General features: G+C 43.9%; 1 protein-coding gene across 3 annotated transcripts; it reads left to right on the top strand.

Moving 5' to 3' along the window:
* The first annotated feature begins 1,583 nt into the window (after window positions 1–1,583).
* LOC148021122 (cold-responsive protein kinase 1-like) lies at window positions 1,584–24,210 on the top strand. Of its 3 annotated transcripts, none has more exons than XM_087698967.1 (6): window positions 1,584–1,998; window positions 2,106–2,224; window positions 2,302–2,512; window positions 21,819–22,056; window positions 22,216–22,282; window positions 22,721–24,210. In XM_087698967.1, exons 1-6 carry the CDS (start codon window positions 1,611–1,613, stop codon window positions 23,132–23,134), a joined length of 1,437 nt encoding a protein of 478 aa, XP_087555093.1. In that variant the 5' UTR covers window positions 1,584–1,610; the 3' UTR covers window positions 23,135–24,210. The 3 variants fall into 3 exon arrangements, with proteins under 3 accessions (XP_087555093.1, XP_087555092.1, XP_087555094.1); XM_087698966.1 differs by having other exon boundaries at window positions 22,153–22,282; window positions 22,721–24,207; XM_087698968.1 differs by having other exon boundaries at window positions 1,860–1,998; window positions 2,106–2,210; window positions 22,153–22,282; window positions 22,721–24,203.
* Window positions 24,211–27,700: the final 3,490 nt, after the last annotated feature.

Below are 27,700 nucleotides of genomic sequence, written 5' to 3'. Positions count from 1 at the left end.
AGTTTCTTTTTTTCTTTTTCTTTTTCTTTTCTCTTTCTTTTAAATTTTATCTTTCCTTTCTCTCTGTGTTCAAATTCTTTCTCTTCTTCTTATTTTCTCTCTCTCATTTTCTTCTCTCAGTCGCTCTCCCCCCTCTCTCCTCTCTTTTTCTTTTTTCTTTTCCTCTCTCTCTCTCTCTTAAATTTCATATTTCCTCTCTCTATAATTCTCTTTCTTTCTTTTAAATTTTATTTTCTCTCTCTATAATTCTCTCACTGTGTTCAAATTCTTTCTCTTCTTATTTTTTCTCTCTCATTTTCTTCTCTGTCTCTCTCTCCCCCTCTCTCCTCTCTTTTCCTTTTTTCTTTTCCTCTCTCTTAAATTTTATATTTTCTCTCTGAGAGAGAGAGAGAGAGAGAGAGAGAGAGAGAGAGAGAGAGAGAGAGAGAGAGAGAGAGAGAGAACCTAGGCCCTACACATGAGAGAGAGGGGAGGGGGTATGTATTTAATTAAAAAGGGAAGGGGGTTTTAATTTAAAAAAGGGAGGAGGGGAGGCTTTAATGAAAAAAGGAAAGGGGAAGAGAAAATGAGATATTATACTTGAGAAAGAGAGGAGGGGAGGGGGTTTTGATTAAAGAAAGGAGGTTTGGAAAAGGGGGTAGGTTCGGGAAGCCCTCTGGAGGTTTGGGGCTTTCCAAATCTATAGCTAAAATAATATAGTAGTAAGATACAAAATCCCACTATTTAAACCTATCTACACATTGTACTCATCCCACTAGTTGAAAAGGGTCAAAGTCTTCTTAAATAATTTCAGTGAATTTAATTAAGTCTCCCTTCTCAACTTATTAGTCAAAGACTAAGGTTGGGTTCACACTTAGTGGAGAAGAAAAAAGAAAAGGGGTGCTTTTAATGTGTGTACTTTGAAAACATTTGATTCAACAAAAGAGTGTATGATGAAAACTTATTTAAAGGTACAATCACACGGTATTTAAAAAAGAGAGTGTATGATGAAAACTTATTTAAAGGTACAATCACACGGTATTTAAAAAAAAGAGTGAATGATGAAAACTTATTTAAAGGTACAATCACGCGTTATTTAAAAAAAACAGTGTATAAACTTTTGGTGACTGGTTGATTGTATTAAAGAGTAAGAATGCTTGTCTTGTAGAAAACACCTGATAACATTAACAATAAGGCTGGTTACACACCAAGTGATAGATGACCAACCCTTGCCGAGAGTGTGGGCATGCACTTTTTGAAATTGGGCGTGGATATAAGTGTTATACCTTTACATACCAAATGGACACAGTTTGTAAAAATTTAAAAAATAACAAACTTATACGTTTTTTGATTGGTTGCAAATACAAAAAGTGCACCCTTGTCCATCATTATACAAAGTGGGTTGGAGAAACTCCTCGTTCAAAAATGGACAGAGAGTTTACTTGTATAGTAGATAAACAACAGATCATGTCCTCTCCAATATGTAAAAGACTGCGGACGCCCAATCCTTAAAAGACTGAGGACGCCCAATCCTTAAATTTGATTAGTTGAAGCTTAGAAAGTGATCTCTTATCGTACGAAATACGGCCTCCGTAGTGAAAACATTGCCTGGAAACTTTTGGCGCTGCAACATGCCCTTATTTAGACAGAGTCAACTCAGACTTCGAAAAGGACTTCAGAAAGCCGCAGCCGGCCCGCAGGTAGGCGAGCTGCGTCTCGTCCGTCCACTTCACTCGCGCCTTTCTTCTGCACCGCGACAACTTTGGAAGTTGCATCGAAGATGGCTTCCTCCGACGGTAAAGCCTGCGCAGTTATCATTCAGGAGCGACATCCATGACGGCGTTGAGGAGCAACGTCTATTACGGCGGGATAGCCTCCTTCCGCGCCCGTTGAGAACCTCCGGGGATCATGCAGTGCAGGACCTGCTCTCAGGTTCGCAAGATTCATTTATGGTTCCATTCTTCCAATGCGGTACCTGTTGCGGAAAGAGAAATCAGCCATCTGCAACATCTCCTACAGGTTTCTCATCCAATCGCCGTTATAATCGCTTCTTCAAACTTCCGCCCTCTTGTAGGCTCCTTATGCTTCAAAATGCGTAAGTGGTAGGGCTGGCTTTCTCATTGCAGGTGACCGGAGCCTTAGCACTGCTAGCTGGATGTTCTCCTTGAGGGATCTGAAGTCGGCAACGAATGACTTCAATAGTGAAGCCAAGTTGGGGCAGGGAGGCTTTGGTACTGTTTACAAGGTCAGGAAGCTAGACAGAAAGGTCAGTGCTTTGCTGGTTCTGTAGATGGTTGATTTATGTTCCTTTCTCATGGCCAGGGGACCTTACAAGATGGAAGGGAAATCGCTGCGAAGAAGCTCTCTGTGGGAAGCCCGCAGGGCAAGCAAGAATTTCTAAATGAAGTTCGCCTTTTGACCACTGTGCATCATCGGAACCTTATCAAACTTTACGGTTGCTGTGTGGAAGAGTCTGAGAGGATTCTTGTTTACGAGTATTTACGTCATAGAAGCCTTGACAAGCATCTTTTTGGTGCGTCTCAGAAGCTGATCACAGTCCTTTTATTTTCTCTTGAAGTGTGTCATTATTGTGCTCGTGGTCATGAAGACCAAACCGTTGCATTTTTAACTTTGTTTCGTTACTGTTATATCTTGATGGTTAAAGGCGCAGAACCAAATTGTTTATGAAATTGCTCTTTTGGAATGGGGTTAAAAGGGTTGCAAACGAATTAAGTGCCTCACATTCATTAAATGGCATGCCATATGAAACACAAAAGAACAGAAGGAACGCAAAGAGAAGAGAAAGACCAGAGATGAAACACAAAATGTTAGAAGGAACACATGCATAAGGCTACACACAATCAGCCCCTGCATGCTGCTAATGTACGCTAGTGAGGACACTGGAATGATGGCAGAAGATCTGATTGAAAAAGATGAGTGAGAATGCTGATGGCTGGAATAATGATGTGCAGGAGGCATGGATTGGGGCAGCCTTAAAGAGGCAATGGTCAACAAACAGGTCAACCTGCCTATAATGATGTTTGACCAGCAAATATGGCTGGGTACAAGTTTGAATTGAGGCATCCAACTGCCGTGTGGCTTAAGTGACAAATGCACTCACCAATGTGAGACTGTGCACAATGTTAACAGCCTAAAATGGATTGGTGGATGAAAATGGAGAAGCAACTCTAATCTCCACATAATGTGCCCGAAATGGAAAAGACAAACACGAGAATGAATGACAGACTAAGACTGTCATAGAGCTCCCAAAGTCCTTGTGTGACTCAAACTGCGGCTCACAAGCAGGAGATGGTACACAGAAGAAGATAGAATAACATGTCTAGTAACAACCATGACTGATAAAATACTGAAGGCGATGGACGGGGTCCTTGCATGAGTGGGCAATGCAGGGCAGGATGAGTGAGGGCGCCAGACATAGAAGAAGAGAAAAGAGAGATCTACTGGTGAGTAGAGAGGAGAGGGACTGCAGAAAACCCAGCTTGGAGACAGATGATTGAGAGAGAAGATGACTAACTGGTAATTGCAGTTGTTAACCTCAAATCGGAATGGCGAAAAAATAAAGGAAAATGCGTAAAAAGAACAGAAAGAGAGCAAAGGCATCGAGGCGGTCTCGAAAACTAAACTGAGGCAAAAATAGCAATTGTAAAGGAAAGGCGCCTTAAAAACTCTAAAAACTCTTGTAAAAGAGCGCCAGGCTCCCTCTTGTGCCAGTTGTAAAGGAATAGATGGGTATAGGCATGAACCAAGAAGAGGAAATTAGGAAAAGGGACCTTGCCACAATGGCCGGTCATGTAACAAGGGATGGGCGTGCATGGGGGTTTTAGGGTTTGTATGTATAAAGTTTAAAAAGTGAATGAAAGCTCATTCTTTGGTGTGTGGCTAACAAGAGTCCTCTCTTTTTCTCTTCTTCTCTTCTTCTTGCTAGTGTGTGTGCTCTTGAGGGAGGGAGTATGAGAGTGTGAGGGAGTGCGTGGAAGTGAGGGATCAAGAGGGTGAAGCTTTTTACCATCTTCTCTTCTCTTTTCCTCCCTTTTTCCTTCCCTTCTCTTACATTGCACGTGGCTATGGAGAATGGAGCTTGGAGATCGAGGAGGCTTGGGGATGCTTGAGTTAGCATCTAGGATCATGGGGCTACCGACTTGTGTGGGGGAGGAGGCAACTCGTTTCGGCATCAAGGTAAGCTCACTACATCCCGAGAGGATTGACGATGCATTGGCTAGGTGAGAGATAGCCATGAGAGCTTGCTTGGAACGCTTGAAGCAATAAGCGGTCCGTGGGTCTTGGCGATTAAGCGAAAGCTCCCACATTTTGGTTCCGTTGCTGTGACCAACGGATTCAAGCTTGAGCCGTCGTGCACCGCATATCGAGCATCGAAGTAAGGGATTCATCCCCGAACTAGAGCTTGAGGTAGGTAGGAAGTTTGGGTTTTTTGATCTTCGAAACAAGTAAGTATTTCGGGTTATTTTGTTGGTTTGATGATTGGAAAAGATTGAGAAATCATTTTAGTTTTTTGCTTTCGATTGTTGCATTTAGAGTAGAATAGGATTAGAAAACTGGATAGGAAAAGCGTAGGGTTTACTGCTGAAAAACAGGGCAAAACAGAGCATAAGTAATGCAAAAATGGAAAAAAAAGAGCGCTTGGGATGTTAATGCCGGCAAGTAAGTGATTGGGGATATCGAAACCTTACCCAACAAGGGATTTAAGAGCCAAGGGGATTGGGAAGAGCTCATTTCATGCCCTGACATTGAGAGACAGTTAGAGAGAGTGAGAGTGCTTCCAGCATTGATTCGATTCAATCTTGCCATTGAGGAGCTCTCCGCGCGATTTAGGTACGCTAGGATCTCTCTGCTATGTATTTGTTGTGATCTGGAAGGTGTCATGCTCGTCGATTGCGAGGATTGTTAGATTCGACGAAATCATTTCCGACGCGGCCGTCGTCGCGCACGGCTTAGCCCGTTTGAGTGTCGGTGATTCTGGGCCGACTCGGCCAATCGGCCCTCGGACCACTCGGTCAATCGGCCCCCTACACTTGGACATCTTTCACTCGGTCCGTCCGAGTGAAGCATTTGGACCAACTTTGAAATTTGGCCCTCCGTCCTGTCGACTCGGTCCAACCCTACTCGGACAAGTTGACATTCAGCCCGGTCGAATTTACCACTCGGCCCATTCGGGCTAGTTACTATTTAGCCCTCGATTCGTCCAAGTGAATTCACTCGGCCTACAACACCATTTGGCCCTCGGTCCATTAGCCTCGGCCCATTTGTCTCGACCCTCGGCCCTCTGCCCTCTTGACTCGGCCCATTCGGGCTAGTTACCATTTGGTCCTCGGCTCGTCCGAGTGAATTTACTCGACCTACAATCCCATTTGGCCCTCGGTCCATCCGAGTGACACACTCGGCCCCTGCAACTTGGACAAATAACCCAAAGACAGACAAGACGGTTATATGCAAGTTAACAAGCCTACTAGGCCTAAAACGAAGTGAGAGGGTAGGTAAGCCATCCAGACACTTGTTTTCTGCACTCACCTTGAATTTCCGCACCTGAAGTACACTTAAGGACAACAAAAAGCCTGATTTAGCACAAGTGCACGGGAAAGAACACACACATTGAGGAGGGGTAAATTGAGGATTGGATGCAATAAGTCAAGGAACTCACTCAGATAAACACCTAAAGGAATCCACTAGTAGGAGAAGATCCCAAGACATAGACGGGCAACCAAGGTACAGAGTAGGACCAAGCAAGTAGCACTAGAGAAGTGGATTTCACCAGCTGGTGCAACCTAATCGACAGCTTGGTGGAGCACGAGAACGCAATCATGTCAGAGAAAAGCTTAGACCATAGGCCGAACGAGAAACTCGACTTAGGAGTTTTTCTAGAGGCGATCCAACAGTTGGTAAGTAGCTATGATGCACATGCTCGATATGAGCACCACGGTAGAACAACAGAAGCCATCATAACAGACTTGGAGGAGGAACGGAAGCTAGCCCACAAGGCCCTGCAAGGCATAGTGAAATACAACCAGGATCAGCGGGCTAGGAGCTTAAGGCAGAATGCAGAATTGTGCGAGGTACAGCGGGTGCTGAACCTGGCAGGTGGGAATCGGACTGATCACGAGAGAGCCCTGGAAGGAGACTTGACATTAAGTGAGCTTCTCATGAAGCGATTGCTTGATAACACCGCAGCAGAGTAGAGTGCTGCAGCCCTAGCGACATCATTACTAACAGGATTATGAACAAACCAAGGCTCTAAGGGCCAGTCTAGAATCCCAATCGTTGCAAAGCAACTCGACAAGAACCAACCCCACGACGATCCATACAGCTTTGTAGAGCAATTTGAGCAAGTCTGCGAGGCCAACGGCCTCACCGACTTGACTCAACGCTCTCAAGTATTCGGGCTTTGCTTAGGCGACAAGGGTAGGACTTCGTACACGAGTCTAGATGCCGGAGAACGAGCGGATTTTAATGGCCTCAAAGATCTTTTTATCAAGAGGTTCTCTGAGCCCGGATACTTTGACAATTTGCTAGTGAGACTGATGAATGTTAAGCAGAAGGAGAAAGAGGACATTCGCGATTATGTTACCCACGTAAGGAGCCTCTTCAAGAGAATTCCCGTGGGCAAACGACCTACTGAGAGAGTGGTGTCCACCGTATTTATCAGTGGAATACGGAGCAAGGAGCTGTATATGGCCTTGGTAGGTAATTCGAGCTTGCAGCGAGACTCGATAGCTAGGGTGTTTGAAGAGGCCATTCGAGTGGATGACCAGTTGAAAGAGCGGAGCTCCAAGAGCTCAAATTCAGAAGAAACCAACTCGCAAAGTTCGGAGAGAGCGTCAGCCTCTAGTGAACGATCAGGTCCAACAGCCCAGGACAAGGGGAAGGCCTCTGAGACAAACCAAGACTTGACTGAGGTGAAAATGGAGATAGCCAAACTGCAGGATATGTTGAGACGACCAACACGCTCGCATGTACAATGCGTGTATTGTGGCGGAAGCCACTTGCCGGCCGATGTCAAGACCCTAGGTCATGACCTTGCGCTAATTGCGGTAGATTTGGTCACGACGTTGCGTGCTGTAGATTACCAAGAAGACTTCCTTACTCACAACCCTACGGCCACCCATACCTAGCGAGCAGACCCCAGCAATTCTTCGGAAGGGCGGTCCCATTGGCCCTTCCTGCGCCTAACGACGTTAAACCGGCTGTTTCTAGAATGGACATAAATCCTACAGGTCTACCAAGTCCTCTTAGTTTTTACGTGACTTATCCACCAACTGAGGCGCCAGTCCACTATGTGGAGGAGCCAAATGAGGAAGAGACTTACGTATACCCATACGTCTCGCACGACGACGAGGGCAATGCAGTCCTTATGGACTATCGGCCAGTGCCGATGATGGTGTTAGGAAGAGGCCGAGGTAGAGGCCTAAGAGGGTAGATGCAGGATTTAATCATATGTTGAACTTGCAGTCATCCAGGGATCGTCTCATCACGTTGCCCTGAACGGAAGCAACCAAAAAGAGATAAGGCAGACCTAAGATGCCTAGAGTGCGGAATCACTCCTCTTCATTGACTGTCCCAAGCGAAAACCATCCTCAAGTTCAGTCAACGTGCCATTTGTCCCATTGGGACTGCTCGACGTGGAGAATCTCGATGGGAAGGCCACACCTATCCCATTGTGTGTCATGACCCGAGCACAGACAAAGCAGGCCAGCATATCGTTCCTAGGTCCGAGCAACCTCGATGTAGCCTCGATCGGAAAGAAGAGCCGTAGATGGAGAAAGAAGAAACCCGAAGCTAAGATCACGCTGAAAACCGAGATTGCCACCACTCTGCCTGCGGGAAAGAAGATTACTGATGTGGGGGCAGAAACCTCAACCCCTAAGATAGCCGAAAAGGGAAGTGCTAGGGTAGGGGAGTATCCGCACCCTAAGCGCCAACTAGAGGCTATCGAGAAAGTGAAGGAATGGGTAAGAGAGGCCCAAGAGCACCTAAAAGATGCGGAGCCCATCCTAGAGGACGAGATCGAAGCTCTCTCCAGCATAAGCACACCAGTCTCACCCCCTCAATCAAAAGCAAGAGATGCAATTGCACCGCAAGCGGTACTGTGCTTAGGCAAAGCCTCGACGCTACAAGCCAACAAATCAGTCACGGCCATTGGCCAGGACAATTTGGAATAGGAGAAAGGCGAGCAATCAACGGCCTCGTTACCATGCTCGTGACTACCCCTGTGGCGCTGAGCCTGGGAGACCTGCTTAGGTTGCATTCCACCCCATGGCAAGACCTGAAACAGTGGGTTGAAGGATCACTAGAGCAAGCTGTTGTAGACCTGCACGATCGTGAGGCAGAGATACAAATACCAACCCTGACGCTGCACTCTATGTCTAAGTTCTTGTACGTTAATGCTTTCTGGGAAGGCACCGAGATGCATGCGGTTCTATCTGTCTTAGCCTTGGGCGATACAACTCGAAAGGGGATTGTAGACACAGGAGCGGGTGTTAGTGTATTGAGCCACACAGTGCTTCAGACATGGGGAAACCCGCCGGTGGAGACCGCCAGGTTCAACGTCACACTAGCAAACGGTATGAAAGTGAAACCATTTGGGGTACTTAAAAACTGGCCGGTGAAGATCGCAGGTGACTAGTTCTCAGTTGACTTTATAGTCATGAAGGGAGTGGACTACGACATCCTATTAGGCCGACCCTGGATGCACAATGCCAGAGTCATTGAGGATTAGGGTAACGACTTATCTTCTTGGGCAATAGGACGGAAGCTGTGAGGGTACACGTGAAAAACCTCACCAGTCGACTTGAATGCTATCTCCGCGATGCTTAAGGGTAACGCTCAGGTCAAAAAGCCCTATGGGCCCTTGAACAAGTATATCCCATGCACATAGCTCGATGGCTCCTACTTTTAGAATTCGACTTCTCCGTGGTGGTACGGAAGGGAAAGCAACACTATATGGCTGACCACATTTCATGCATTCCCACAGGAGAGGCCGCTGGACAAGGCATTGCCGATGAATTGCCAGACTCCCATCTGTTCAACCTTTCTAGCGAAAAAGATTTATTCAAGGCTGATCTAACACCATACTGGGCAGATGACATCGTCCACGTACTGAAGCACGGACTACCTAAGCAGCCAATAGAAAAGGCTCGACTTAGGCAACTCATCCTTAAAATCCAGCCCTATCAGTTGATAGCAGGCCAACTATATAGGTTGGGGCAAAACGGGTTACTACGTAGATGCATATGCAAGCATGAGATGCACGATGTGCTCACAGCGGCACATAGTGGAATTGCTGGAGGACACTTTAGTGTACGACAGCCCGCAAGGTGTTGCAGTCTCAATTGTGATGGCCTACGCTTTTTCGTGATGCAGTGCGATTCGTTAAGCATTGTGATGAGTGTTAACGGACAAAGGTATCGATTCACAAGGATCAAATGGAGTTAACCCCAATCATTGCACGACAACCCTTTGAAAAGTGAGGAATTGACCAGTATTCGCAGGCCAAATATATCATTGTGGCCATGAACTAAATAACGAAATGGGCAGAAGTGAGAGCGGCACGCAAAAATGACGCTAGAATGACAGTTAAGTTCTTATGGAAACAGGTGATCTCATGGTTTGGCTGCCCCATCAAACCAGTCAGTGACCAGGGCACGCACTTTATCAATGAAGTGATAGCGCATCTTCTATCCACCTTTCTTATCATCCATCGAAAATTCTCTCTATACTATCCTCAGGCAAACGGATAGGTAGAATCCACAAATAAGATCCTTGTAAATGTCCTGACCAAAGTAGTCTCTGCTTCGCGCAGTGAGTGGGATAACAAGTTGATGGCAGGCTTGTGGGCTTACTATACAGCTTATAAAACGGTTGTCGGCTAGACTCCCTTTAGGTTAACCTGTGGGACTGAGGCAATTCTACTAGTAGAGTTCTTCGTCCCTAGCTTGAGAATAGCACTTCAAGAATGGTGGGAAGGGAAGGAGGCATGGACGCAACGCCTGGTAGAGCTTGAACGCCTTTCGAAAACACGCCTTCTGGCCACTCATGCGCTCATATGCGAGAAGGCACAACGCAAGAGCTGGTTTGACAAGCATGTCAAACAATGCGACTTTGAACAGGGCGACTTAGTGCTTCTGTACTCAGTCAAGGGACACAAGGAAAAAATGAAGTTTAGAGGTCTTGGGCCTTTCAAGGTTCGTGCAATCAACCGAACCGGCAACATTGAGCTCGAGACTCTAGACGGCAAAGCCATCGGCTTCTTTAATGGTAGTCGCATTAAGAAATACTACCCTCCCGCGTATCCGCTACATGAGCCACCAATGTTGGAACCCCCTATCACGATACGAGTCGCCACAGTTATGGAAGTTGGGGATGAGGACGAGGAAGCCGTAGAACCTGTATACCTTCACATCACGGTCACTGCCCAGCAAACATGCGCTTTCAATGCCTTGATCGACAAGGGAGCAGACTTCAATGTCTTAACTCACGATCATTGGACCCAACTTGGTAAACCACCACTACAATCTACTAATGTCCAATTAAACCCATATGGGGACTGCTCATACGCACTTCTTGGCAAGTGTCGGACCGCTGTTGCTATCGAGTCTGAGACTGTACCAATGATCTTTTACATGTTGCCAAACACTAAAAACGCAGGCACAGAGTTGCTGCTAGGGCGAACCTTCAAGAAACAAACTCGCTGAGCATTAGCTTGCAAGACATCCCCGATGTTGAGATTCGCCTATAGGCAAAGTTGGTGCATGCCCTTTTCTCCAGCCATTGCTACAATTCCCTTATGCACCGAATCATTGTACCTGTGCTGGAGAATTTGGCAGCCCGCACCTTGGACGAGGTGGATTGGAATGGCTATGTGCGTAAAACAATAGACCAAGCAGCCAAAGCACTAGCCTTGGGCAACAAACAGGCAGGTGGAGAATCCCCTTCATCTAAGAATACGGAGAGGAAGAAACCCTCCTCGAAAGCCTCCTTCATCGGGTATGGAAGCATACAAACGGCCATCATCCAGGAGGCTGTGAAAGAGGCCCAACAGGGAAGCAAAGGAGCAGATGAGACCCCGGACAGGTCACTGACCCATCAAAAAAAGGAGCAATCGAGCGATCGGACAGAAATTGAAACAGAGAAGGAGGAGCGGGAGGCTCAATCCGAACGAAGAAAAACAAAGGAGTTCAATGGGAAGGCAACTCAGAGGAAGAAACAGAAGGCGGGCAAGAAAAAGGAAGAAGAAGATCTGGAAAGAGCAAAAAAGGAATCCCTAAGAGAGGAGACAGAGTGGAAAAAGAAAGAGAAGGAAGAAGCTGAAAGGTTGGCCGAGGAGGCAAGGAAAATAGAAGAGAGAGAAAAAAAAGCTAGGGAAGAGGAGGCAGAGTTGAGAAGACAAGAGGAAGAAGACGTGGCCGAAGCAGTTCACCGGTCGATAGAACAATAGAGCCGACTCGATGGCCTAGGGATCTTAAGTCCGCCTAGGGAAGATAGACCCGGCTCAAGCGCACAAGTACTTGAAGCCATGCCGTCCACGGTCATTGAGGGCAAGGGTAAGGCCCCCCTCCATCCCATCCCGACCCCCTTGGTACCCGATAGCGAAGCCACCATTGTCATCCCCAGCATCCCAGCCAGCACCGACATGGATAGGTTTGTGGCATGGATGCAATACTTTATCAATAAGGAACTAGCACAAGGAAGGAGCGGGGAGGCCACAGTCACCGGGCACAAAAGGCAAACTACGGATACTGAATCCAGGCAAGAGCCAAAACGCCAAAAAATGGAAGCCTCGACCACCCCAATCCCCACCACCGTGACGCCGCACGTAAATCATGACGAATACGTCAATGAACTGCCCTCGCAGTTAGAAAGGGCAAGGGAGGAAAGGAGGATCGCGGTGGCCGAGCCGGAGGCAGAAAGGGAAGCGATAGTGGCCTTCCAGCATGTAAAAACAAGCAAATGATTGCGCAACAAAAGGAAATTCTCGATCTGAAGAGGGAATTGAAGACCAAGGAAGAGAAAGAGGAAAGTTGGCGGCGACAACTCATAGATGAAAATCAAGAGCTCGAGAAGATGCAAAAAGAATACGACTTGCTGATTATGCAATACGAGGATCTAGCAGCGAAAATAGGGCGGATCGAGTAGGGCATGAAGGAGTTTACCGCAGGGGAGGAAGGGAGAAAACAAGAAGAGGAGCACCACCATCGAGAAATGGAAACAATGATTGAAAGGTTGAGCCTCGAAAGAGAAGAACAGGAGCGAATGGGCAGAGAGTTGGAAGATCAGTAGTGGAGGCTCACAGCCTTGGTGCCAAGACAGGGAGAAGGCATGGAAGAGATGAAGAAAAGGGCTGAAGTATGGGCAGGCCAGAATGATCAAAGGGTGAAGACCTTGGCGCATCGCTTAGCTCTGGCGGAGAAAGAGAAAATCCTAGCAGAAGGCAGAGCAGAGGCAGCCCAAGTGGCCTTCCACAGTCAGCAACAAATCTTCTTGAACACCTTGATGGATGCCACGCATGAGAAAGAAGGGGAAGCCGTGGAGGCAGTGAAAAAGAAACTAAGCATAGCATGCAGAGCCCTACGTGTAGGGCTACACATGCCCTCCCAACCCGTGGCAGAGGGGCTAAGCCCATGGGAACACCGTAGGTATCTGCTATCGGCCAGCCTAAACCCCCCAGGAAATTGATGCCTTGGGGTTCGTAGAAGGGATGCAACAACAAGAGCGCCCAGGGAGTGAGACAGAACTGCACGTTGACCTAGGGGGATTCGAAGAAGAGGTGGTTCCACAACCCCCTTCACCTCATCCTGAAGGGCAAGCGCAGCTAACAGACGCATCTACGGACAAGAAAACCACCCTGAGGGAGAAGAGGAGGAAACTGGTGGAAGAAGCCAGACAAAGATTAAGAGCTAACCCTATGGCCCAACCCTCTGTACCCCTCCCGCCATGCCCAAATGACATGCCCCCCAGTTTTCATGTGGAGCTTATACTTTGGGAGAGACAGGAACAGGCGAAGCAACCCATCACCTTTAGCTTCCCCACCCCCAATGCCCTGCGCAGAGTTCTTCCCACCAAAATAGTGGACGAGGTGATCAACGTCAGAAGCCGCCTGAGCCAACACTGGCTGCAGGAAAGAGAAAATAATCCCACTCTCTGGTGCACCGAGGATGCGGAATATTGGTAGAATAAAGTTTTTGAAGTTCCTCGGTCCGAGCCCGGATATGAGTGTCAACCATTGTGGTGAAGGCGCATCTGCGACAACAATGTCTTTGCACGGATGGCCTTTTGTAACACTTTCCCTTCAGAGAGGAATGACCTTGCCTACATGGCATACCCTCGACAAATAGGAGTAGACTTCGATACAAATGCCCACGGTCGTTACGACTTCCCTGTAATATACAACCCATGTACCACCACTTTAGCCTAGACCCTCACCTTCACCTCCGACAACTTAGATGCCACCATGACACACTGCCGATTTCTCCTCTTGCCCGGATCCTGCCTTCATCACCACTTGTAACTATCTTAAGCTCCTAAAAATCCTACTTAGGCAAGACCCCACCCCGGCCAAACGCGGCCTTCCCTCGCTCTTTTTTGAATCTAACGCAATCGATAGCTGCGCAATGACCAGCCTCATGATGTGGGCCAGCCTCCTCCCTTCTTTTTGCATCGTTGTTCTTGAAGACATGAGCGACAGCCGGTTCACTTGCTGTAGCCATCTTTTCCTCTCCACCACTTCCCTCCAGGTTCGTTTGACCCTTAAGAATTTCCTGTAGGGTTGGAGATTTTTGAGCCACTCCATTAAATCTCCTTCACTACCCCTCTCTGAGGACGAGGACTAACAAGTCCCTACAACTAAACCCAAAAAAAAAAAAAAAACGCATCCGCACGCCGGTCCAGGCATACTGCTCACAATTCCTCCACCTAGGGGTCTTTAAGTTAGGTGCGTCTGGTGACCGCGGTTGGTCGGCCCCGCTTGTAAGACCACGCAGGCCACGACCTTGACAGGAGGCTCTCGAGAAGACGATCAAGAACAGAGAAAAAGTCCTTCGATTCTAATGAGCACGAGCGAGCCTTTCACCTCCCAGCCTTGCCTAGTTTATTGCTGGCTAGACCCATCGTGATCCGATTGCCAGCCGTCAAACCTTGGTGAGTCCTACTATTCTTGGACTCTCTTTGGTTCTAGGCTCCCCTAAAACCCATTCGGGCGCCCAAGACCCGGGACGGTCATCCTCGTGCATGTTTCCCTTGATTTACCTTAATGTCACATTTCCTTCCCCTTAAGAATCGGTTTCGTCCTCGAAAACGATACTTGGAAGGTCTAACTGTAAATTGGGAAACCTTTTCTTTAAAGTACTTACTCGCTCCCATGTTGAGCTTTTTTCTGAACAATCTTTCCACTTAACCAAACATTCTTGATAAATAGTATTCCTTGTTCGTCTATTACGAACTTTTAATATTCTTTCTGGTTCATGTGGATTAGATTGGTTATTTAATAGCTTCTCAATGTCATCATTTAAGATTAGATTATCCAAATCACCCAGCTTCTTTCTTAATTTACTTACATGAAAAACTGGATGTATTTTACTACTAGCAGGTAGTTGGAGCTTGTAAGCCAGTTCTCCCACCTTTTTAAGTATTATGAAAGGACCACAATACCTCGGTGAAAGCTTTGGACATTGTCCCGTTTTCATGGTTTTAGTTTGTTCAGGCACCTTAAGATAAACCAATTCTCCTTCTTTAAAGGAGATGTCTCTTCGGTGAGGATCTGCATATGCTCTAGCTCGAGTTTGAGCTTTTTTAATATTTTCTTGAGTAAATTTCAACATACTATTCATATCCTCCAAAAAATCTTTAGCTGCTTGAACCTTTTCCTTATGCAGTTATGCAGGAGCTTTGGGCTGAAACCCATACATTAACATAAATGGACTATATCCAGCGGAAGAGTCCTTTTCCTGCATAAGGAGCTTTGGGCTGAAACCCATACATTAACATAAATGGACTATATCCAGTGGAAGAGTGCTTGGCACTATTATATGCAAACTCTGCTATCGGTAGATACTCTTTCCAATTAGTTTGCCTTTTACTTACATATGCCCTAAGCATATCTTCAAGGATTTGGTTAACCCTTTCAGTTTGCCTATCTGTTTGCGGGTGATCCGCCGTACTCATGCTAAGTTTAGTATCCAATTTCCTAAATACCACACGCCAGAATTGACTATCAAATTTTCTATCCCGATCAGAAACTATATTTGCCAGAAGGCCATACAATCGGTATATGTTCTCTACGAACAATCTAGCCAATTCTGGTGTTTTAACATCAGTTGAAGTTGGAATGAACCTAACCATTTTGGTTAACCTATCCACAATCACCCACACAGAGTCGTGCCCCCTCTGTGTTCTGGGTAAAGCAACAATAAAATCCATGGAGATACTCTCCCATTTTCCCGAAGGAATCTCTAGTGGATGGAGAAGTCCTCCCATTTTCAATCTTTCAGCTTTATTAACCTGGCATTTATTACATTTGACCACATAGTCAAGGACGTCCTTATTCATTCCAGGCCAATAGAACTGCCTTTTAATAAGACTATAAGTCTTATTAACTCCTGGATGTCCCACGCTAGGGGTATCATGACACTCAAAGAGTATCTGGCGCCTTATTTCTGTATCTTTCGGGACACATACCCTACCCTTGTAGAGTAAATAACCATTATCAATGGTAAAATTCTTCCACTTGAATCCGGTTTGAGTAACCCCTGATGCTCCATTTCCTTGTTGAACATCCTTAGATATTCCTTCCTCAGTAGAAGCACTTTCATTTGGATCCCCATTTTTTATTGCTTCCCATATGTTGGAATATGCCGGATCAACCTGGCATTTCCCTTTTAAGGATTCAAGCAAGTTGGAAGTGAACTGAGTAAAACTCAATTCATTAATGATGGGCATTCTGCTGAGTGCATCAGCTACTATATTATACTTTTCTTTTCTATATCTTATCTCATAGTCGAACTCTTGGAGAAGTTCGGCCCATCTGGCTTTACGCCCGTGTAAATCCGGTTGATCATTAAGCCACTTAATGCTTTCATGATCCGATAAAATCAAAAGTTTGGCACCGTACAGATAGTGCCTCCATTTCTTCATTGCATGTACTATTGCATACAACTCCCTCTCATAAACAAAATAATTCTGTTTTGCACGGTCTAATTTTTTGCTTTCAAAAGCAACTGGTCGATCTTCTTGTAATAAGACCGCGCCTATCGCCTCATCACTGGCATCAGCTTCAACCAGCTGTAGCAATAGCTACCTTAAGTTTTTGAAAACTTTCATTTTGGTCTGTTTCCCAATTAAAACTCTTTCCTTTCCCTTTAAGTTGGTCTGTCATTGGAACAGCTATTTTGGCATAATCTCGAATGAATCTACGATAAAATCCAGATAAACCTAGGAAGATCTGCAGCTCTTCCAGGTTCCTTGGAGATGGCCATTCAATAATTGCCCTTACTTTTTCTGGATCCATGTTGATTTCCTCTTTCGAGATAATATGCCCCAAATATTTGACCTCTTGTGCAAAGAATTCACATTTAGTTTTCTTCGCATAAAGGGAATGTGTTCTTAATAGTTGGAATACTAATTGTAAGTGTTCCAAATGTTCTTGTTTTGATTTACTAAAGATCAAGATATTATCCAAGAAGACTACTACAAAATGTCCTAGATAGGGCCGTAAAACACTATTCATTAGCTTCATAAAGATAGCTGGTGCATTAGTGAGGCCAAAAGGCATCACCAAAAAATCATAATGCCCGTATCTAGTACGAAATGCTGTCTTGGGAATATCTTGTGCCTTAATTCTTACTTGGTGATAGCCTGATCTTAAATCTATCTTTGTGAAGAATTTTGCCCCTTGTAATTGATCAAAAAGATCTTCCATTCTGGGCATAGGAAATTTATTCTTCACCGCTATTTTATTAAGTGCTCTATAGTCAACACAAAGTCGCATAGAACCATCTTTTTTCTTTACTAATAAAATTGGTGAAGCCCAAGGTGAATTACTGGGTTGTATAAACCCTTTATCAAGGTAATCCTTAATTTGTCTTTCAACTTCTTGGTACTGTGTTTCACTTAACCTATACGGTGGTTTAGAAATAGGGTGTGTATCCTTATTTGTGTCAATTGGGTGATTTATATCACCCCTATCTGGTGGAAGGCCACTTGGTAAATCAGAAGGAAACACATCTTTAAAATCATCTAACAAACTACTTAATTCATTATTTACATTCAACTCACAAACATAAGAAAATTGTTGCTTTATATTACAGAAAGTAAAAGTGTTTTGTATAGGAAGAGACCATAACATATATACCTCACAAACTTCCTTCTTTAGCAGCTTCTGAATCTCAGTGGAACACAACAAAGGATTATCAGATACTTCATGTTCACCTTGAATGACAAAAGTCTTACCATCCCTTTCAAATTCCAGTGTATTATGATGGTAACTACGTTTTAAGAATGGTTCCAATCCCCATAGCCACTCCCTCCCTAGAGCAATATCAGCTCTTTCCATGTTCATAATTTGGAAATTAAGTTTATCTTTATATCCTTGAATCTCAATTTCCAAATTGGATACCATTGTATCCCATATTTTATTGTCTTGGCCTTGCATCATACGAACAATATATTGATGCCTACTCTTTTGTTGGGGAAGTTTCAATTTTTTGACAAGTGCATAATTTATAAAATTATGTGTAGCAGAGTCAGCAATCATGACTCTAACTCTCTTTCCAGCTATCAATCCATGCACTCTAACTAAATCATGTGGCCCAAAGGTAGGCTGCCACATAGAAGTTGACATACAACACTTGTGTTGTACATCCATGTGCAAGACCTCTAAAGATTTATATCTTTCATGCCCCTTTAATTCTAAGGTCTGCACTACATGGATTTGTTTTTCTTTTCCCTTGGCCTTGTCCTTATCCTTTCCTTTGTCTTCCCCCTTTTTCTTTTGAGGGCAATTCCAAGCAGCATGGTTAGGGGATAGGCAATTGAAACACAACTTTTCTTTTTTGGCCTTATCAAAGTCATCAGGACTTAACTTTGGCCTCACATATTGTTTCTTTTCAAAAGGTTGTTTTTTACCCTTAAAAAATGGCATTTTTCTTTTAAATTTGCCCACAAATTTGGAGGTTTCCAATTCCTTAGACTTGGGCTCCGTATCAGTGAGACTAGTGAGTGTACTTGGACGCATACTATCTTCATTGATTAATGCAAATTTAATTGCCTCTTCCAGCGTCTTAGGTGAACTCCTTTTTACTTGCTTTTTATAGGCTTTATCTAGTCCCCTAATGAATCCTCTTGTTTTTTGAAATTCATCTATTCCTTCCAATTTGAGGATTATCTCACGATATTCCTCCAGATATGTCAGCAGGGGTCTTCCCTTTTGTCTGACATAATCCCAATCTTCCCAATTTCTTTTCATTTCATTTTCAGGAAGGAATTCTTTTAAAAAGATGGATTCAAATTGAGCCCAAGTTTCAGGTATTTTATTTGCCTCCTTTAAAGTTTGCCACCATTTATATGCTTTGGGCCCCAAAGTTAAACTAGCCTCCAGTGCTTGGAGATGTGGTGGAGTATTTTTAAGTTTATGTAAATCTTCCCATTTTTGGAGGAAATTAAAGATTGTATCTTTATTTCTATCTTTTTCCTCCCCGTGAAACTGAGGGGGTTTCATATCCTTTAGAACTGGATTATCCCTCAACTTGTGGTGGGGTTCCTTAGGATCTCGCATAGTCACATCTAAATCTTTCGATGAAGATGGGACATCCGAGGTTTCTATCTTATTTTTATCTCTTTCTAACAATAAAGTTAATTGAGATTTTATTTCAGTGAGTGTTTGAGTTAAAAATTCCATTTGAACCCCCTGAGCCTGTACACGAGCAGTAAGATCATCAAATTGTTCTCGTGTAGCAAAAAATTCTTCCCACTGTTCTTCTTGCATCTCTGGTTCATGGGGATCTACCATAGGGTGGTCCCCAGAACTAGAACCTTCCATTACTCCCTCTTTCCCTTTTTCTGTCATTAATACACTGGAATTGGAAAGCAAAGATAAGAAATTTGCATACAAAGTAAAGTACTTCCCTAGTTTTAATGGCAGGCAACTGTTGCTGGTTTTGTAAATAAACCCGAAGAGTAAGGAACAAATTTTGCCTTTCCGGACTAAAGCAGTGAAGCAGTCATGCTGGAAATGAAGTTTCCTGACTTCAATCGTGTATCATCTGACGTTTTTCCGTCCGTCCCATGACGTTTTTCCGTCCGTCCCACAGCAGTCGCCTCACGCACAGCAGTTGTCTCACGTTTCTGGCGCACAACAGTCGCCTCACATTTCTGGCTCCTTTCCTCACGGCCACCACAGTCGACTGTCACCTCAGTCCGCCTTACCTTTTCTTCTGTCTGCTACGTGTCACACTTACGTGATGTGGCACACCACAAGTTACCACTTCGAATAAAAGTCTTCGACGACTGTCGGATGACGGGCGACCTTAATCGACTGGCGACCTGGCGGATGACGGACGACCTGGCGAATGACGGGCGACCTGGCGGATGACGGGTCATGTCCGTTGAACCATATGCTCTGATACCAATGTAAGACCACGCAGGCCACGACCTTGACAGGAGGCTCTCGAGAAGACGATCAAGAACAGAGAAAAAGTCATTCGATTCTAATGAGTACGAGCGAGCCTTTCACCTCCCAGCCTTGCCTAGTTTATTGCTGGCCAGACCCATCGTGATCCGATTGCCAGCCGTCAAACTTTGGTGAGTCCTACTATTCTTGGACTCTCTTTGGTTCTAGGCTCCCCTAAACCCTGTTCGGGCGCCCAAGACCCCGGATTGTCATCCTCGTGCATGTTTCCCTTGATTTACCTTAATGTCACATTTAATGTCACATTAATGTCACACCGCTCCTAACCTCCTAGCCCTTTTTTGTCCCTACTTAACGCCGAGGGCACACCAAGGGCAGGACACACTTAGGGAGTTAACACTCGCCTATGGTTAGACTTGTCACCCTACGTTACACTCACCGCACCTCCCTACCGCACAGGGGGTCCTCAAGTGTGGGACATCACCCAGGCTTACTTGTGGTTAGACCTAGCTCCCCGTTCCACCAGCACACTCACAGGGCACCCCATAATAAAGAAGACACTCCCCTTAGGTAAGAGCACCGCACTTTCTCCTCGCAGCCACTGCAAGATGTGCCAAACCATCAACTTCGGAGGCCCCATCACACACTTGACAGTATTGCCCACGCTCCCATGGGAGCCCAACCCCCCTATGGCCCTACCATCGCCTGACCAACAACTTACCGACTTGTGAAAGAGCGTCAGGCTCTCTCCTGTGCCACTTGTAAATGAATAGATGGGTATAGGCATGAAGCAAGAAGAGGGAATTAGGAAAAGGGACCTTTGCCACAATGGCTGGTCATGTAACAAGGGATAGGCACCCATGGGGGTTTTAGGGTTTGTATATATAAAGTTCAAAAAGTGAATGAAAGCTCATTCTTTGGTGTGTGGCTAACAAGAGTCCTCTCTTCTTCTCTTCTTCTGTTCTTCTTGCTAGTGTGTGTGCTCTTGAGGGAGGGAGTGTGAGAGTGAGGGAGGGAGTGAGTGTGTGGAAGTGAGGGATCAAGAGGGTGAAGCTCTTCACCATCTACTCTTCTTTTTTCCTCTCTCTTCCCTTCCCTTCTTTTACCTTGCATGTGGCTATGGAGAATGGAGCTTGGAGATGGAGGAGGCTTGAGGACGCTTGAGCTAGCATCTAGGATCGTGGGGCTACCGACTTGTGTGAGGGAGGAGGCAACTCGTTTCGGCATCAAGGTAAGCTCACTACACCCTGAGAGGATCGACGATGCGTCGGTTAGGTAAGATAGACATGAGAGCTCGCTTGGAACACTTGAAGCAATAAGCGGTCCGTGGGTCTTGGCGGTTGAGCAAAAGCTCCCACAGCAGTGATGTGACCACAACCAGCAGCTGAGGGTGAAGAGAAGATGGCACATGATAAGTGGTAGCAAGGCAGAGAGACCCGATATAGTAGTAGGGAGTGATGCCTAAATTTGCTAATCTGTCTGAGGACCTGCTATAAATGCTGCCAACCTGCCTGCCATGATGGTTGACTGCCTAGAAGAACATGCTGCCTGCCATAAATGCTGCTGCCAACTTGCCTGCCAATGTATCATACTACTTGAAATAGGCATGAACTGTGAGAAAAAGGTGACACCTGCGGAGGGAGTGTCCCGTGACATGCTGGACAGCAAGTGGATAGGTCAAGGTTATTTCATACAACAAACTGCACCTGGTTTGTGATTTGATAGATCATGTACCTGGGAAGAAATTGGACTGGGACATGAGGAGCATTATTCTGGGAAGGACAAAAAGCTTTTGGGACTTTCCATAGGACAAGCTGTAACCAGTTTGTGATTTGGTAGATCATGTGCCTGGGAAGGAATTGCACTGGGACATGAGTTGCATAATTTTGGGGACCTCAGACATATTCTAGACACAAAGTGTTTTAAGTGTTCAAGAGTGTTGTTGTAGTTAAATTCTGATAAAGTTTCTTTGGCTTTTGTGCTAGATATAAGGGGACATGATTTATGATGCAGGAAGATCTGTGACACAGTGATGTAACTCAAGATGATCTTGGAGATCCTAATTTAGTCTTTGAATGTGTGCTTTCTTTTTGGACACCTTTTATTTCTGTCAGTTCTTTGTGATGGAGTGTGGTCATATTACTATAGGATTTTTCATAGAACAAGCTGCAACTGGTTTGTGATTTGGCAGATCCTGTGGATGGGACAAAATTGAACTGGGACATGAGGCGGAGCATTATTTTGGGAACTGCTAAAGGGTTGAGCTACCTACATGAGTATTCTCGGTTTCCAATGGTTCATAGAGATATCAAACCTGGCAATATTTTATTGGATGATCACTTTTTACCCAAGATTGCAGACTTTGGCTTGGCAAAACTATTTACTGATGACCAGACTCATATTAGCGCACAAGAAACTGCTGGCACTCTGTAAGACTTTGGGCCTATGATAGCATCTTAATTTCGTTCTTTGTGGAGATTAGAGCAGTGCTTTTGAGCATTTGTTTGTTTGTTTGCTTGGAGAAGAGGTTATCTGGCTCCCGAATATGCATATCATGGTAAACTCAGTAAGAAGGTTGACGTTTTCAGCTTTGGAGTAGTGATTCTGGAGGTGATAAGTGGCAGGAGAAATGGACAAGAACTGTTGTTGGATCTGGTGAGTGTAAATGCTTTACACCAGCTCTCTGAGTCTCTTTTTTAATCTCTGAGAGTTCAGTAAACCACCAATAACTTTCCCTAGCTGCATCATTATGGTATTTACCAAGTTCTTTTTTGTGCTTACGTAGTTTTTTGTGGCTGGTGTGGTTAGACACACACCAACCAGATCTGTATTGTGCTTTAGTCTCATGTGCCCCTGCAAGGGACACACACACATGCATGCACGTGCATGTGCCCTGCAAGGGAGACACACACACACACACACACACACACACACACACACACACACATGCATGCATGCATGCACGTGCGTGTGCCCCCCGGGGCCCCCCCCTCTCCCCGTGCCCTGCAAGGGAGACACACACACACACACACCCCCCCACCCCCAGAATCAAAACAAGAAACAAAACAACTGAAGTGCCTGATGACTGCCCAGGCATGGAGGCTTCACGAGACAGACAATTTGCTGGAACTGCTGGATTCAAGGCTATTGACAAATGACCAGAACGCGAGCTCATTGGCTAAGGAAGTTGTGCAGATGGGGCGTGTGGCCCTCCTTTGCACGCAGGCTGAGCCAAGCTTGAGGCCGCCCATGTCCAATGTGGTACTGCTACTGTCAGGCAAGTCCTCCATCAAGCAGGTAATTAAAAGGCCTGCTTTTGTGGGGGTATCTTTAGTTTCATCCATGGCAGGGAGTAGCAGCAGTGGAGGATCATCCAGCACAGGAACTGGTGCCTCTGTTGTTGGAAACCTTCAGCGGGTGAGCGCCTCCCATATGCATCAACAAGGGGGCCTGGCCAAAGGTTCCAGTAACCTCACCTATGATTGGACTGGAGTACATCCTCGCTGACGGAAATGAAGTTCACAGTAAGCTAGAGCTATAAGCAGCAGCAGCAGCAGCAGCAGCAGCAGAGGTTTAATCAGCGTTAAGGCCACAGTAATCAGATTGCCTGTGTGTACTCTAGCTTCAGTTGAATGCTGAACACTACCTAGGAGGAAACATCCTGCAGGCGAGGGATGTTGGTCCATAGGTAGCATCCCTCCAAAGCGACATCCTTGGGCGATGATTGGAGCTGACTGCAGCCTAAGATTATCCAGGATCTTTGCTGCGTTTTAAAAGAACTTGAAGTGTTGAAAGTAAGGCGTATAATGACGCATGTATGTATGTCATCGCCTTCAGAGCAACAGACCATACATGGAGATGGGATTCATGTCGAGTGTATGTATCTCTGTACGAATGGATAAACAATGCAGCGTGTGGCACATGCGGTATTCCGTCAGGCATTCGATAAGCACACAATCTGTCGGACCCTGACAGAATTAGAGGCACATCAACATGCCGCTCTGGAGAAATCCGACTCCTATCTGATTCAGGGGCATATGGACCGACAAGATTCTGTTAGGCAAAGGGGAACAGACATCTACCCACCAGACTCGAAATGGAAATACGGGCACATGTATGCTGGATTGTTGCCAGACTTCAACGGAATTTCAGGCACTTGTTTATTTTATTTCCATTAAACAAGCCATAATGCATTTTCTACAACGTTTGGGGATTGGAACCTGAACGCAAAGGTCCATGACAGAAGCCTTGGCTACCTAGGCTACATATAGACTTAACTAATAACCCAAGCAAATGCTCAAAACGCACAGATAGGTAGGCAATGCAAACACAACCTAGGTAAGCAACATGCACAACATAGGACCACACACATGATCAAATAGCAAAAATGTGGGAAAAAACACACATCACATGCCATGCAAATGCAATAAACTGCATAAACAAATGACTTCAAAAAGATAGAAACCTTTTGGAATGAACTTGCACAGCATCAATCCCGTGTAGTTGTAACACATCGAAACAGTTCTTAAGCAAAGTAATCAATTTCGCTCTTCATTTGTTCTTCCTCTTATTCTCCTTTGTTGTCACTACTTTCCTTCACAATCTCTTTACTCACTTCAACCTTAGGGATCTAATGGTGAAATCTATAAAATCAAGCTTCTCTTAAACCTTAGGTTTGTTTGCCCTCCACGACTTCTATTATGTATCATTGTATATATGCATATCATGTAATCTATGAGTGGATGCATGTATGTATACTATATCTTGTATGTAGGCATATAATATCTTCTATGTGTATGCTTTGATGTATGAGTGTATGTATCAATGTCAATGAACATGTTAATAAGGTATATAAACATGTTCTACATTAGTACATAGCTTTAACAAGATTTGTCAAAGTAGCCAAGGTTTGTATAAGTAAGATTATTCAATCTTTTATAACAAGTTACAATATCATGTTGTAAGTGGGATTGAAAAATCTTTTACTTTAGTAATTATAGGAGGATGTATGGAGCCCATTATATGCAAAAATGCAAGAAGAAATGTGATTAAATGATTGATTTCTATTGTTGAATTGAGCTTGATGGCGCGCTAGTTAAAAACAACAAAGGAATAATGGATTTGTTATCTATCTTTGTTTGTGATGAGTTTTATTGATATTTTTTAAATTAAAGGTGAAAGATCAACACGAATTATTAATTGCTTTGCAAATTTACTCATGTTTTGTATGATAGGATCAATTGTAGATTTTCAAATCATACGGTCCATCTAATCTTCAATGGTATGTATGGGGCTTTTGAAAGATAGAAAATTAACCACCTTGAAAGTGCTATAGTTCCATGTATTCGATACCTTTAGTCACTTTATATAGGAGTTGATGCAAGTAAGACTAGCACAAAGGAACCATGGTTAGCAAAGTTCTCTTGTGAGAGAAGTGGCAACAAATGGAATTGTGAATGTGCTATGGTTCCATGTGTTCAACACCTCGAGTCACTTTATATAAGAGCTTATCTAAGTGAGACTTGCATAAGGGATTTGTGGGTAGCATAGTACTCTTGTGAGAGAAGTGGCAACAAATGGAATCATGGATGTAGTCCCCTTTTTGGAGACATTCATATTGTACTAAAAGAAAAGGGAACAATCCAGTTTTTTCTACCCTTAGTTGGATGTAAATTTTCTTCGGGAGATGTGAGGACTCTCTTGCTATGAGGAATTAGTGAAGGAGTCCATAGATTGAAAAATATGGTTTTGGAAAAAAGAAATTAAATAATTTTATACATGTTAAGAAGTCCATAGATTTAAAAAATATTTGTATTGGAAGATTTTGAGCATTTGTATTGGAAGAACGTGTCATAGTTTACTTATATGATAGGACATTTCAATGAATAATTACATATCTCTTTCTCAAGCATAAATCCTAACTCCACTTTCGTTACTACCCATGTGAGATAATATTTGAGGTCTTTTAAGTATCGTTTGATATCCCTTAAGAGGTGGTGGGTTAACAATTGCATGAAAAATGAATAGCATTGACATTGCATACTATAAACTTCAAAAAATTAATGTAGGAAAAATATTTTCTTGAATCCCTTAGCTCTCTCTCTTTCTCTCTCTCTCTCTCTCTCTCTATCCTTGTTTCACCTTGCTCGTTGTCGTGTGGTTGGAAGGTAGGATATAAAAATACTAGTATGACTCAATTGAAGGGGTTTTGCTTGAGATGTATTGCATTGATAATCATGTAGGACTTAAATGTGCTTTATATTTGTGGAAAATGTGTCAAAGGAAATAAAGTAGGATTAAAGCAAAGCTAAAGGAAAAATTTCGGCATATAAATTATAGTTCGACATTGGAACAATTATAGACTTGAACAAAGTGTAGGAAGAAAGGATTTTGAGTAGTAAGATGGAATTTACTTTGGGACAAAATCTTGGGATTGCTAAATAAGAATTTTATAAAAAAATCATAGATCTTTTTAAGAGAAAGTGAGAGATGATTTTTGATGCCGAGAAGTACTTAAAAATAACCAAAATTTTAAATTTTAGGAAAAAAATAGACTTCGTTGAAGACGGTGGTTACAATTAGTACGATTTTAAGCGGCAAGTCCTTAGAGCGCTAGTGCTTGTTTGTATGAAAAATCAAATGGTAGTGGATGGCCAAGCTGGAGTTTTCCTAGGTGCAAAACGATGTGAAAAATCCAATGTAAGTCTCGGATCTCCATTCCGAGGTCATTTGATTTCCCATTTGATCCCCGTAAGGTTCGGGATTGTGAAGAGGCTACTGGATCTGGAAGCTAGGAAGAGCGTGATGGGACGGAGCTTTGTAGATTTTGATGTCACGGAACCACCTGTCTAGACGGATCTTAAATCTGACATCGTTTGCTCCCTCAAAACTGAAAAAACCACTTGTCGGAAGTGTGAAACTAACAAGCTATGAACTAGATATTTGGTTTAAAGCTTAAAGGCTCTTAACAAAGAGCTTAATGACAAGAAATGAAATGCCATGGGGGGGGATACATTTTTTTTGGCACCTCCCATCTTGGCAATGATTGGTTATTTTCTGATCTACAGAGAGAGAGAGAGAATCCTCTTGGACCTGAGATGCCTTTATTCTTTGCCCTCCATCGCCATAATCTGATCAAGAATTGATGCATTGAGCAAAGAGATTAAAAATCAATTTTTCTCTCTCCTCCCTGTCTCTCCCCTTAAGAGGCATTTTATGTGGCAAGAATCAATAAGTGAATCAGGAGATGGATGCTTGTCTGAGAGGCACCAGATTGTTCCAAGAGGCTGAGGAGGTTGAAGGTTGAAGATCTATACTGAAATCCATGGTTGGTTGGTCGATACACAGTCCTAATTAAATATTAAAAAAACTCGAAACATGCAAAAAGGCGGTATGCTCTATTTTATGAAAGAAATTTGCTTGTTTTTGATCGTCCATGGTCTAAATGGTGTGTACATGGGTTGAAATTTTATTTGAATGTTCCTTGCATTATGTTTGAGGGCTGCAATCACTATTATGCAGAACCCATATTGATTTACAATAATTATAAATTTTCAAAACTCGAAAAACCACTAATTTTGATGGAAATTGATAGTTTTTTTTATTTTGAGTGGAAAAAAATGAGTGGATATGGGATAAAATAAGAAAAAATATTGAGTTTCAGTTCCAATGATGAGTCATTATAAAAACCCAAAGAATACACATTTTTATTAAAAATAAATAGAAAAAATAGAATAAAAATAAGAAAAATAAGTTTTTTTGTGTTCAAAAAAATTAAAAAAATAAGATCTATGTATGTGAATGTTTGATGGGGCTAAAGCATGAGGTTAAGCCTCAGTTTGGCCTTGTCTTTTGTGTTAAAGTGCATATTTATTGCTTTTACATATAAAAAATAACATAAAAATTCTCTACACCTATGTATCACAGCAAAATTTGAACGGTAAGGGGGAATACGATGTTATACAATAGTTTAAACATTGAAATAATAAAAAATTTGATTGTTCTCTTTATGCATAACATTTAGGACGCAGTTTATTTTGAAAATAATGGATCTAGTAGCACGAGGTTAGCCTT

Source organism: Lygodium microphyllum, chromosome 18 (genome assembly GCF_053477565.2).
Source record: "Lygodium microphyllum isolate KBCC chromosome 18, Lygodium_microphyllum_v1.1.10, whole genome shotgun sequence".
In the NCBI taxonomy this organism is placed as follows: Eukaryota; Viridiplantae; Streptophyta; class Polypodiopsida; order Schizaeales; family Lygodiaceae; genus Lygodium; species Lygodium microphyllum.
The sequence above is the reverse complement of the archived record's forward strand: the minus strand, read 5'-3'. Positions and strand labels throughout refer to the sequence as shown.